General features: G+C 43.5%; 1 protein-coding gene across 1 annotated transcript in view; it reads right to left on the bottom strand.

Moving 5' to 3' along the window:
* Nucleotides 1–13,777, bottom strand: part of STRIP2 (striatin interacting protein 2) — a 120,107-nt gene that overhangs the window by 77,314 nt on the left and 29,016 nt on the right. The window contains exons 5-9 of the mRNA XM_082255298.1: nucleotides 13,320–13,440; nucleotides 9,509–9,577; nucleotides 9,310–9,416; nucleotides 3,997–4,124; nucleotides 2,536–2,715 (exon numbers count right to left, since the gene is read on the bottom strand). Of these exons, the coding sequence (XP_082111424.1) occupies nucleotides 2,536–2,715; nucleotides 3,997–4,124; nucleotides 9,310–9,416; nucleotides 9,509–9,577; nucleotides 13,320–13,440 (605 nt within the window). The remainder of the gene's footprint in view (nucleotides 1–2,535; nucleotides 2,716–3,996; nucleotides 4,125–9,309; nucleotides 9,417–9,508; nucleotides 9,578–13,319; nucleotides 13,441–13,777) is intronic.

The raw sequence follows: 13,777 nt of genomic DNA, 5'->3' as shown, positions 1-13,777 counted from the left end.
TACCATCTTCGCCCATTCTGTAAGTGTCTGGGAAACTAGACCAATAACAATTACTGGTCTAAATGCTGACCCTATCAGAGAAAAGATAGTGCGGGACTCCGCTTCTATCTTTCGATCCACCGGATCCTTAAAGGACGAAGTGTCCTCCACTGGAATAACCGTGGCTTTATTCAGCCTGGAAATAGGCGGATCCACGACTGGTGGTACCGTCCATTTCTTAATGATGGATTCCTCAAACGGATAGCGTCTAGCAATACGCTTGGAAATAGTAAAGGTACGTTTAGAATGCTCCCATTCTCCTTTAATCTGATTTCCAAAACATTTAGGTACAGGAAAAGCCTTTGCCGTCTTGATGGGCTTATTAGTCCCAAAAGGCCTCTCTGTTTCAGTTGCCTCTGCCGGTAAAGCCTCAAGTTTTAAGGTTTCTTGCACTGCCACAACTAGTGCGTCCACCAATGCTTCTTCCTGAATTATAGCAGGAGAAGAAGCGTCCTCCTCACTGTCTGAGGGGGCTTTACCTGGGATAGCAGCCCTTGCAGAGGAACCTGCAACTGCAGTGACCATCTCTGAATCAGAGTCAGAGGTGTCAGATAGTATAGGGGTAGGCGGGGGTCGCTTCCTTGACCCCCGTCCCTGACAGGCCGCCTCCACCCGAGCCACCATAGACTCCAAAATTGCTGTAAATGACTCTATACTCTGTACACCGGCGGGTCCCGAGGCCCCCTCGAGGGAAACAGGTGGGGGAATCTGTGTGGCAGGGTCCATAATAACTCCAGTTACTTCCTGGATGATATAATTCAAAGTAAAGAAAAACTTTTTTTTTTTTTTTTTTTTTGACCCTCAGCGCCACAAAAAAACCCCTTAGTGTTACCTGCTAGGGATCCCTATCGATCGAGAGAGAGAGAGATAGACCCCCAGGCTCACCACTTGATGTTCAGAGTTGAACTGCAACAGCTTACAGCGCTGTCTTAGACAAACAGGAAGTCTTTTGGCTGGCTGCCCAGGAAGAAAGGAGGCGGCTCCGCCCCTCTGTACGCCTTCCGGCGCCTCCCCCAAGCTCCACGAGGTGTAGAATCACCTAAAACATGGCCGCCCCCATGCTGGAGACACGAGGCTACGCCAAAATGGCGGCTCGTGCGATCCAGCAAAAAAAATGGCGGCGGCCTGTGCTGACTAGCGGTGTGCTGCAGGCACACAACACTCTCTCTGCATGGGGATATGGCGTGTTTGGCGGTACCGGCCCTGGCGGACCGCATGGCCGTTCGGGAGGCCTGCTATTAGCTGGAGATCTGACTTGGAAGGCAGTCTACATGTCCATGGCTTCTGACTGGTAGGTAGCTTATACTTAACCCATAAGATTCCCAGAATGCCACAGATTACATCTTTAAAACATGTATACAATAGATTGTTAGCTCCCAAACCAAGCCTCCTGGCTTTTGCACACATAAAATCACACTCAAAGTAGGAGGATTTGTGACATGTTATAGGATAGAAAGAAACTCTTTCTTACCATACAGAGAGGGGCCCGCGTTCACCACAAAACCCGTCAGGGAAAACAGGGGGAACATACTACTCACCATACCGGAACCAGGCGGGCACCAACTCCTGACAGTACCCCTCTCCACCGGGGCGGGAGGGCTGTCGACCGATACAGACGCCGTGACTCATGGTCTTTGGCGTTTCAGCGAGACGTTTAACTCGCGGGTTCAGTCCTTTAATGGGACTTTGTCGCGGCCGACTCAGCGCGGAGCTATGGCCTGCACGCGCTCGTAGGCTGAACTGGGGTGACCACCGGATCTCAACATCCAGCCCGTCGCCCAGTTCAGCTTTCTTGCTTGAAGATCTCACAGGAACACTGGAGAAAAAAAGCTGTCCAAAAATCCTTTTAGAAAAAAATTTCTTGCCAGGACCTAAGATCCCAGCAAGGTATCTAGGTCCTTACTCCTAACTAGACAGAAAATAACTGATTTGCTGAGGCAGAGAGAGAGAGGATATACCCTCTGGGACTGCCCCTAGGGTGTGGCCAGAGCTTTTTAATTTCCTGTCTAGTCCTGCTCCTGCGGAGGTAACATAACCCGAAGGTGGTGTATCACCGAGGACTACGTCTGTCGATGAGCGCTAGAGAAATATGTATATATACTTTAACTGTGTACATGTATACAATTTATTATTTTCATATACAAAGTACTTTTATTTCTAGTCAGCTCCCATAGAACACATCAGGCTTTCACTTGAGTTTTCAGCAAGGAAAAAATTGGGTACATGCATTGGACCGTGAAGCAGCAGGGAAAGCAGCAGCAGTCAGCTAGACTTAAGTCCAAAATGTGAGGAGTGGAACATAATTTCTTTAATACAAAAAGGTGGGGCTAGCGCTTTCTTTTTTTGTTTTGTTTTTTTTTTAAAGTGAACCCTTTCATTTTTGTACTGTTCTGTTGGCAGTCATATGAACTGCAATGCATTCACTTACCCCACACAAATAAAAACCGCTTATGGAGACAGATAGACAAATAGTACTTAGGTTTATGCATAGCATACCCTGCGGCTACGTCGCCCCCTCTTTTGCTGCTCGCCAAATTCTATTCCATAGGATGGAGGAGCAGTGGCCCTCATGTTCTTCATCACTTGTATACTGTCTTCCTGCAGTGGTGGCAGACCCAACTCTGCTCTCTTTCTCTCCTTCATCTTCTGCAGATCAGAGAATCCCCCTAATGTAAACTAAGTACAGTACATCCATTAGTGAAAATTACCTTGTGTATGCGTTCAAAGCTGCTTAGTAATGAGATGCATTAAAATTACACCTGTGGCCAAAAGTTCTGAGAATGGCACAAATAATATTTTCACAAAGTCTGCTGCTTCAGTGTTTTTGGATCTTTTTGTCAGAGGTTATTATGGTGTACTAAAGTATATTTACAAGCATTGCATAAGTGTCAAAGACTTTTATTGATAATTACATTAAGTTTATGCAAAGAGTTAATATTTGTAGTGTTGACACTGCTTTATCAAGACCTCGACAATTCGCCCTTGCATGCAGTCAATTAACTTCTGGGCCACATCCTGACAGATAGCAGCCCATTCTTGCATAATCAATACTTAAGAGTTTGTGGGGTTTTTTTGTTCACCTGCCTCTTGAGGATTGATCACAAGTTCTCAATGGGATAAGGTCTGGGGAGTTCGCTGGCCATAAACCTAAAATGTTGATGTTTTGTTCCCCAAGCCACTTAGTTAACACTTTTGTCTTATGGCAAGGTGCTCCATCATGCTGGAAAAAGCATTGTTCGTCACCAAACTGTTCTTGGATGGTTGGGAGAAGATGCTCTCGGAGGATGTTTTTGAACCATTCTTTATTCATGGCTGTGCTCTTAGGCGAAATTGCGAGTGAGCCCATTCCCTTGGCAGAGAAGCAACCCCACACATAAATGGTCTCAGGATGCTTTACAGTTGTGGCATGGCACAGGACTGATGGTAGTACTCACCTTTTCTTCTCCAGACAAGGTTTTTTCTTCAAGATGCCCCAAACAATCGAAAAGGGGATAATGACTTTACCCCAGTTCTCAGCAGTCCAATCCCTGCAACTTTTGCAGAATATTAGTCTGTCCCTGATGTTTTTCCTGGAGAGAATTGGCTTCTTGCTGCACTTCAGATGCACTCACACCTGTCTGCTACCATTCCTGTGCAAACTCTGCAATGGTAGTGCCCCGATACAGCAGTTGGATCAACTGCAGGGGAGGGTCCTGGCACTTGCTGGACTTTCTTGGGCAGCCTGAAGCCTTCTTCACAAATGCAGTGGAAATGTTTTTTTATGGGATTAAGTTCATTTTCATGGCAAAGAGGGATTTTGCAATTCATCTGATCACTCTTCGTAACATTCTGAAGTATATGCAAATTGCCATCATAACATCAAAACTGGGGCAACATCCCTAAAACTTTTGGCCAGGTCTGTACATATACTATATAAAATAGTTTAAAACATCTCAAGGTACTTAATACTGTACATACCAAAAGAACTTTCCAGAGCAATAGGAGGACCTTTTTCATTGGGAAATGTGGAGAGTGGCCACTACAGAACTTGGCAACCATTGTGAAGAGGAGATGAGCAAATGGTTCCTCGCCATTAGATGGAAAAGCTAAAACACATACATTAGAAGAGTTGCAATTTAGGATATACACATGAAATAAAAGGTAAGGAGATCAGCAATACTGATATATACATGAAATCTGAAAGAAGATGTGCAAGACATAGCTTTTTAGAACAGAGGATATTTGCAAAAAGAAAAATTGCCAATCATAATTGTTTGTTTTAACATTTTAAGTGAACCAGTAAGAACTGGGCTTAAGCAAAAATATGAAGATTAAGTCTTAAATAAAAATATTAACAAAAAAAAAACAAATTGGATTTTTGAACCATAAAATCCATTTGCATTCATAGAGGGATGAAGCAATGAAGATATGTCTGCAAATAAAAGCTTTGAACACAGAAAACTAACAGAAAAATTGTCAGCCAGCTGAGCCTAATCCCTTGAACTCTGTCTCTGCGTGCCTCAGTTTTGTAGCAAGAGTGTACCCAGAGCATAATCATAAGCAGAATCTGTGTCCCTCAAACAACTCCATGAGTAGATTTTATGGTAAGCTTTTTTTCTCACTCATTGAGAGACAAAGCAATTCAGATACAACTAGGATGTACAAAAAAAGCAGTCAAATTAAGGGACTGGCAACAAACAAAATACTAATAGATTAGACACACACACAAACAGAAGTGGGGTCTGCCTGGCTCAAAGAGGACCACCTGCCTCCTGAAAGACCTTACGCATGAAGACGGCATCAGATGAGGCTTGAACATCAACCCGGTAGAACTTTGAGAATATGTGAACAGAAGACCAGGTGGTAGCCTTGCAAATCTGGGAAACAGTAGCCCAATGCCAATTCCAAGAAGCATTCACAAATCTAGTAAAGTTTGCCTTGCGAAGGGTGGAGTCTGATCCTTATGACCAGAAGTTTGAATGACCGTTTGTCTGAGCCACTGAGTAATAGTGAAAGGAGAAGCTGCTTCTCACTTCTGATGACCAACAGGAATGACGAGAAAGAGTCTTTCTAAAATGGGCAGTGGCTGCCAGGTACACCCTCACAGAATAAACTTCATCCAGGCATAGGAGATCTCCTCCTGCTGAACTTGATTTTGACAGAAGGATGGAAGAATGAAGGTGAAGAGCCAAAACTATCTTAGGCATGATGGAAGTTCTGGGTCTCAACACCACTATGTCCTTGTATAAGACCAGGAAGAGCTATTTCCAGGATGAGGCTGCCATTTCAGTCATTCGCATGGCAGAGCTGATGGCAAGAAGAAACGTAACCATGTGAAAGTACGAAGGGGAATATCCCTTACAGGTTTAAGGGGTGGTTTTTGAAATGCCAAGAGAACCCAGTTCAGATCCCACAGAGACAGACGGGAGAACACACCAGCAGCCACATGGCAGACATTCTTTACAAAGGTCTTGATCAAAGAAAAGGCAGCCAAGCAGACTCTGGGACAGGACCGCCAGTGCAGAGACCTGATCCTTGATGCTACCAAAGATCAACTGCTGATCTAGGTCAATTTGCAAAAAAAAAAAAACACAGGGTTCCGCACACAGATAATTTGCTGGGATGAAATGTATTGCCTTGCACCAAGGGAAAGATGCCTTCCATCTGCAAGGGTAGACTTTGTGGGAATAAAACCTTCCCTGCTTTCATTGTTGTAGGGATCACAGATGCCTCTGTCTCAGAACCTGGACTTGTAAAGCCAGTGACCCTGAGGCAGGGTGGCAAACAGGTCCTTGTGGCTGAAGATCTGTAAGATGTGATAGAACCTACAGCAAATCTAATGGGAGTATAAGGTCGAATTATCACATCCACCTGAGCCAGCTTGGGCTATGAGGATCAATCAGAATGCCCTCCATCCTGATCCTGCAGAGCAGATGGGGAGTTTCAGGGGAGAATACAGACTGTGTAATACAGGCTGTATTAACCCCACAGCGACATCAGAGCATTTGCTGCTTCTGCCAGAGGATCCCTGCACCTGGAGACAAACCTGTCCTGTGTGTTGTTAAACCTGGAGGCAAAGGAGGACCAAATCTGGTGGCCCCATCTCAGGTCCAAGAATAGCCCAGAGCGTAGGGACCATTCTCCCAGCTCCAGGATGTGCCAGCTGAGGAAGTCTTCTTGCCACTGGTCCAGGCTTACTATGTAAATGGCCCACAAGGCTGGAAAGTGAAGTTCTGCTCAGGATGCTTTCTACCTCTCTTGCTGCAGCAAGACTTGTGAATCCTCTCTGGTGGATGATGCAAGCCAAACAGTGGAGTTGTCTGACTGAATTATGACTGCATGACCCTCCAGATGGGGAGTCCAGTGTCTACAGGGACAACCAGATCACCCTAAGTTCCAGAATGTTGGTTGGAAGATGAGATTCCTCAAATGTCCAACACTCTTGAACAGACAAGGTGCCCTCCCCAGCCCAACAGGCTGGCATCCAACATAAGGCTCTTCCAAGAGATCGAAAAAGAAAAGAACTTTCCCAACTCCAGAGCAAGATTACTAAACCACCAAGCAAGGGCAACCTCCCCTTCAGAGAAAGATTGACTGACTTGTACCACTATGACAAGATCCTGTGCTGTTGGGACTGAGAAAAGCTTCCTCAGAAGAGGCTACCATCAGCCCTAGAATTTTTATGCGAAAAGCAAAGAGTTAGGCAACTCCTGGACTAAAGAGTGTGAATGGAAAATTTGAAGCTTCTTCTAGGGAAGAAGAAAAAAAAAAAAAATACGGATTTGAGCTGTGTCTAAAATTAGACCCAGATATTTCAAGCCCATAAGTCTGGTTCCAGTGCTGACTTCTGAAGGTTCCCTCTTCAGAGAAATCACCTAATAAAAAATGTGCTGGGGTACATTTATTTGACAGGGATAACTGTTCCTTAATAGACTAACAGCAGACCAAAACTGCCTAAAATCTCGGACAGTGCCAAATCATATGGAAAAAAAAAAAAAAAAAAAACACACCAGTGTCATGATGACATCTTTATCATGCTTACATGGATAACCTTCCCATTCTAGATAAGCTGTATAGAGTGAAATAAATTCTGGGTAAATATTGTAAATATTTTAATAGAATGCATTTGTCTCTAGTTGACTAGGATAGTCAATGCTTCGTTAAAGTGGTTTTAAACCTAAAAAACAAAAATATATTATATTGCCACTTACCAATTTATAGATGAGGTGGCTGCATTCAATTTTCTATTTTGTAGGCCTTTTTCCTTTTTTTTTTGCCTGTTGATCCTGCAAGTGTTTTTTTTTTTTCAGCTTCCTTTAACACATTTGCTATATCCACCACTCTTTTTTTTTTTTTTTTTAAACAAAGTTTGAATGGCTGACAGACGCTTGTCAGAACTTTACCAGTCTCAATAAAAGAAGAACTGCTGATGCACCAGAAAAGTCTTGGCTTTCTTGGGAGCTCTACAGGAGCCTAGATTTGGGACAGCACTAGTAGAACCTACCAGCTGTTTCTCAAGTTCTTAAAGTGGTTCTTCCTGCATAATAGTGGCTGAAACAGTCTCCTTTAATTTCGGTGATGACAGAAGAATGTGATAGCTTTGATGTAGGTTCATCTAACAAGGACTTAAGAGATTTAGCATCAGAGACAGTATTGGTAGCGTAGAGCAGATTAAATATGGATTCTGCAGGAGAAGGCACTGAAGAATGTATATGGCCCTTGCAGTCCAGAGTCAGCAATTAAATACTACAGTGAAATCCTCCTGAGGTATAGCCGAGGAGGCGGCTATTACCAAAAGATCCAAGGATAGCATAGACTCTAGCACAGGATAAAATTCAAGAGCGCCCGTATCAGCAACCTCAGGGGGTACACTATCAGGAAGCACCAGAGTCATCAATGGAGTGTTTTCTGGAGCCAATCAGCACAATGGGACTGTCCCCATGTCTCTAGAACCAAGAATGTTGCAGTGCAAGGTGGAATGCAACACAACTCCGGGTATGTGGCTAGGCCTCATATACTCATACTCACCAACCTGGCTGCTGTTGACCAGGAATAGTGACAAGTGGCCGAAGGTAAACAAGTCCCTGTAAGCAGGCTGCAGAGGCGACCCATTGAGAAAACCACATCACTTGTAATCAGGAACAGAATCAAGAAGGTGCTTCCTCAACAGTGAATGGCGGGACACAAAGCGAGCAGCATGGGCAACACTTTACCCAGCAGAACGTCCGTATTCAATCCCTAAGCGTTAACCCTTTGCAGGGTAAACCAACTGAAAGTAGGAATTTTAAATAATGCCCAGAGGTCCTAGTAATGAAGTAGCACCCAATGCTGGGCCCACACAGCCTACTGCTGGTGCTGTGCCACAGCTTTAGACCTTGAAAGTAGTCTGTGGCTTAACCATTATGTTCTGGTCTGGAAAATTTCACAATGCAGAGCCCAGTGCCCCAAGGTCTTATTCCAGGCTGGTCCAAAAACTTCTGATCTAGTGTGGTCTGGGTACAGCACTTCAAAGTCAAGCGGAGGAAAGCTAGAACTAGAAAGATTAATATAGAGCCCTTCTCAGCAGCAATGTAGCAAGAATCTTGATTGAAGATTAAAAAATAGCTAGGACATTAGCAAAAAAACTGAGGCATTGTGGCCAAAAATTTGTTTTGTTTGCCAGTGTCCAATCTGCTTGTAAATAGCATATAACTCAAAAGCATCGGACTTCCTGTGTCTATCAATGAATGAGAAAAATTCTATTTGCACCTTTATTTAGTTTAGTGTACTTCAAGCCTGACTCTTAAGCTTGAAAGCCAATAGGTCACCCAATGCTTGAGCTTGCTGCCCATTTAACTGCTTCTGAACCTGAAAAACATTAGGGTTCAAAATCTGGTGCAGCTCTGTGAGGTAGCCAATCAGCCTCTAACTTTAGCTTGTTAAATTAAGCTTTGACAAAAAAAAAAAAAATCCTGGAAGCCGATTGGTTTCTATGCAGAGCTACACACGATTTTGCACTCCCCAGTTTTAGTAAATCAACCACACTGTTTTAGAACATCTTTAGCGGTTTACAATTCCCCTAATTAGAGGGCTTTTTGGGCACTAGTATGAATTCTCAGGGGCTGGGAGAAAACTTGTGATGTCAGACAGATTAATGGGGCAGTATCTGTCAGAGTAAGTAAAGCGGAATGTGGAGCGAAATAGAATACTGCAAGATCATTTTGAAGGATTTAGAACAATGGAGACTAAAAATTCAGAATCCTGCCCAAGTGCAATAATGACTGGTTCTCTGCAAGAACTGCTGTTGCTCACCAATTTCAGTGTGGAAAGTCTGTCTCTGAATACTCCATTCTGGATCATCTTCTGGTGACTTCTGCCTTATATTTTCCACCAGGAGATACATGACACTTAGAATCACCCTAGGCAGAGACAAAAGGGTAGAATTCTTCATACCGTGTCAAGTACTTGAAGCGTGTATGACAACACAATTACATCACCCATTTGGACTTACCTGAGTTCAGTGCTGTCTGCCAATGACAGAGCAGGCTTCCTTAGAGCACTGCTGCAGGCCTGGCTGTTCCTAGAACCAAAAGATATATACAAAGTTCAAAAGTCCCTGAAAACGGAATGCAACATACATAGGCATTATTTATATACATGGTTCGAGAAGCAATGAGGGAAAATACCCTTTAGCAACCGAACAGAACCTTGTATACTTCAGAAAGGAGAACATATTGAATTGCTACAGATTACTGAACTCTCCTCCTCCTTCCTTGTATAGAAATATCACTGGTATACAAATGGCTATGGTGTCCATTTATGAAACTGTGAATTTTTTTCACCGTTCACTTCTCGGCAGTTCTCCGGGGAAAATTATTTCCTCTGGCACCCTTTTTATGAAGTGGTGAACTTCAGTTCTCACAGGGTGAACAGAGGAGAAGTTTTTCCTCGGAGAACGGCTGAGATCTGTGTACAAGTGAATGGGCTGCCTGTAATCTTGTGAGACAAAAGCGAGATTACAGTATGAGAAACCGTTTAGAAAGCAGTGATAGATTATCACTGCTGAGTACATGTGCGTTCGACCCCCACTAATGTTAATAAAATAATTAGTCCCCCTACATAAATTTACATATAGACTGCATACACACACATATATATATATATATATATATATATATATATATATATATATATATATATATATATATATATATATATACACACACATACACACACACACACACATTATATATATACACATATATATATATATATATATATATATATATATATATATATATATATATATATATATATATATATATATATATATATATACACACACACACACACACACACACACACACATAAATATGGCAGGGGGACAGGATTACTGTGTTGGGGGGTCTGAACGAGGAAGAAGGAAGTCGATAATCTTCCTTTTTCCCCCCTCAGTTCTCCCCCGATTCTGTCTTCTCTCCCCGATTCACCACCTCCAGGCTGTGTGTGAATTCTGACCCAGATCACCAGTGAAGTGTGGAGATCGCAGCTTCGTAACCTGGCCATTTCTGTGTCTGTCAATGACAGATTCTCCATGTGTAGAGATGATCAGCGGAGAACATGTTCTCCCCCGATCATCTCTGTTTCATAAACCAATAAAGATCGGACATGAGCTGCGATCAGCAGGATCACTGCTCATCTAGGTTTCATAAAAGGACACCTATGTTAGATAGTAATACTCTTCAATTATTTATCCTACATTTGGTTGTAACTTTTTAAGAATAGGTTAAGCTCCAGTCAACTTCCCTTTTCAGTTTTGGATAGATTTGGAAAGCTTAGATTGCTGGTCCCTACCTTGCTGGGGATGTTTTAGCTAACTTCTAACCACAAAAATTGTGTTTTGTTGCAGGGTCTATAAACATAAGCGAGATTTTTCATCACTTCCTGTCCTGACAAGAAGTGATGGCAAATCTCCCAAATAGGAGTACAGACTGCAAATAAAACCCTGACAGAGGTTCTATCACTTCCAGCTCAGAGTTTTGGGTGGAGTTGGGTGTTTTGCTTGGTTCCTGTTCCCACAGCCCCTAGTATTACGCAAATAACCAGTGTTGGAAACAAGCTGCCAAAAAGATATGCATATGTGGTAAAATTAACAGCAAATATATTTTACTAGAAAGAACAGCAGAATTGTAATTGTTATGCATGAGAAACAGCTCTTATTTTATTTTCTTGGACATTCTGAAGAAGAAGTCTCTGGACAGCAATACAGACAGATACATCCTTGGTCAGACAGCTTGATATAAGACAACAAGGGAGGAACTATGAAATATATATGAGTTTTTGTTTTCATATATTCATAAGTTCATTTAAAAAAAATTGGATTTTTTACTTACCGTAAAATCCTTTTCTCTGCAGTTCATTAACAAGACGCAGCTCCATATTCTTCTTAACCATGTGGTTATGCTGCCCCCTACAGGAGTAGGACACTAGGCAGAAAAAAAAAAAAAAAAAAAAAACTTTACCACGCCTATGGGGCAGTCCCTGCAGGCATATACCCACTCACTCTGCCATAGGATTCAGTTTTGTTGCAAGCAGTGTTAGAGGAAAAAAACCCAACCCACTCAGAAGAAGAGGGACGGGTGCTGCGTCTGTCATTGAACTTCAGAGAAAAGGATTTAATGGTAAGTCAAAAATCCAGTTTTCTCAACCGTTCATTGACAGACGCAGCTCCATATTCTTCCTAACCATTGGGACGTATTTGCATGAGGGGTGGGAAAAGCAACGCAGAGAAAGAACGTAATTCCCCAAAGGCTAGACTTAGCCAACTAGTTAACATGGAGCTCAACCAGGAACAACTGGAGCTCACCTAATAACACATACACCCTCAAAGTGAAACATTTCTCTTCTAAACAGTAGTCTGCAAAATCTTGCTGCCAAACCTTGCTGCCAAAAGAAGCATCCGAGGATGCCAACACATCCACTTTGTAGAATTTTGTGAACGTGTGCACTGACGACCAAGTTGTCTGTACCTTCTCGTTGAGCCGAGAAACGAACAGGTCCCTCACCGGACACACACACAACAGGTGAAACACCTCCGGGTGCAGGGACCATTCCCCCTGATCCAACACCCAACGACTCAAGTAATCCGCCTGCCAGTTCTCCACTCCAGGTACATGCATGGCGGAGAGGGCTGAATCAAAATTCTCTGCCCATATAAAGATCTCGGCCACCTCCCGGACTGCCAGGACACTCTTGGCGCCCCTTGATGATTGACGTAAACCAAGGCCGTGGCATTGTATGATTGAATCTAAACTGGACAACCCTGATTTTTCCAGTGACTCAAGCAAAGCTTTATTGCTCGGAGTTCCAGAATATTGATCGAAGTCTGGACTCCCCCCCCCCCCCCCACTGGCATCCGTGGATACCACGGCCCAATACAATGGAAGGACTTGCCCCAGGGAGCCGGGAACTTGCTCAAAAAAAACCCCCGTGTGCGATCTGGACAGGTAGGAGCAAGTGGCAAAGCTAGCTCCTACCTAACCCCAGGAGGGACATGGGGGTAAGTTTGGGCCAAAAGACCTCCGTGACTGTTAGGGGGGCGGGGGGAAATGGAAGGGATCCCGGGGGTCCGACCATCCCAAGGAGGGGCCCACGTCCACCCCGAGACCGCAGGAGCTATGGGGGGACACTACTCACCATACCAACGACAATCGGGTGGGCGCCACTCTGGACAGACTACCTCTCCACTCGGGGTGGGGGTGCTGACGGCCAAGGGGCAACGCTGCGACTCAGGCCGAACCAGGTCGTGTTTCACTCACAGGCTGGGAGGGGCCCTGTTGTGGGTAGGCCTAGCACTGGTCTATAACCTGCACAAGCTTGCTGGCCGGACTGGGAGACCTTAAGGATCTAGGATATCCAGTCCGAAAACCCAGTCCAGCTGTTGACTGCAGTTCTCTCAGGAACATAACTAGATAAAAAATTAAAAAAATTTAACAAAGGTTCCCTTTAAAATAAAAAAATAGGTTAAGACCGAAGTCCCAGCGGGAACTAGGTCCTACTCCTAAACTAGGCAGAAACAAACTGAATCCTATAGCAGAGTGAGGGGGTGTATGCCTGCAGGGACTGCCCCATAGGCTTGGTAAAGTTTTTTCCTGCCTGGTGTCCTACTCCTGTAGGGGGAAGCATAACCCAATGGTTAAGAAGAATATGGAGCTGCATCTGTCAATGAACGATAGAGAAACATGTTTATAAAGTATTAAAATACACTAATAAAATATACTAAACAAATACAGAATGTTACACGGAGAACTTCGCTATCTTACGCAATTTCCATGTTCAGAAGTTCCAAGAAGACGGCAAAAGTCCCCATCTGGTAAAGGAGGAAGCAGTTGTATCGAGACCATTGGAGGACATCAGTCTCATTTTCACATTCTCCAAACACCCCTGGCAAGAGAGAACAACAGGTGTCATTCACTTATGTTGGCCATACACATACCAATATGAAACCAGTGGCATGTTTTTTAAAGTTATGCAAGAAAGCAAATTTGATGCATTCTCTTCCCAGTCATTTGTATTCATCACATTTCAAAGTACAAAACAAGAAGAAGGCATAAAAAAACTTTTAAGAATGGGCCAGGTTACACCAAACATAGTTTACTCAAAAAAACATAAGAACAAGTGTCCATAAGACAAAGCGAAAAAGGGAGAAAGGAAATTGTTAGAAAATAAACATTACGGAGAAATCCCTACTATGCTGGAGGCTGGAGGGGGTGTAACTTGA

This window comes from Pelophylax lessonae (genome assembly GCF_965119305.1).
Source record: "Pelophylax lessonae genome assembly, chromosome: 4".
In the NCBI taxonomy this organism is placed as follows: domain Eukaryota; kingdom Metazoa; phylum Chordata; class Amphibia; order Anura; family Ranidae; genus Pelophylax; species Pelophylax lessonae.
The sequence above is the reverse complement of the archived record's forward strand: the minus strand, read 5'-3'. Positions and strand labels throughout refer to the sequence as shown.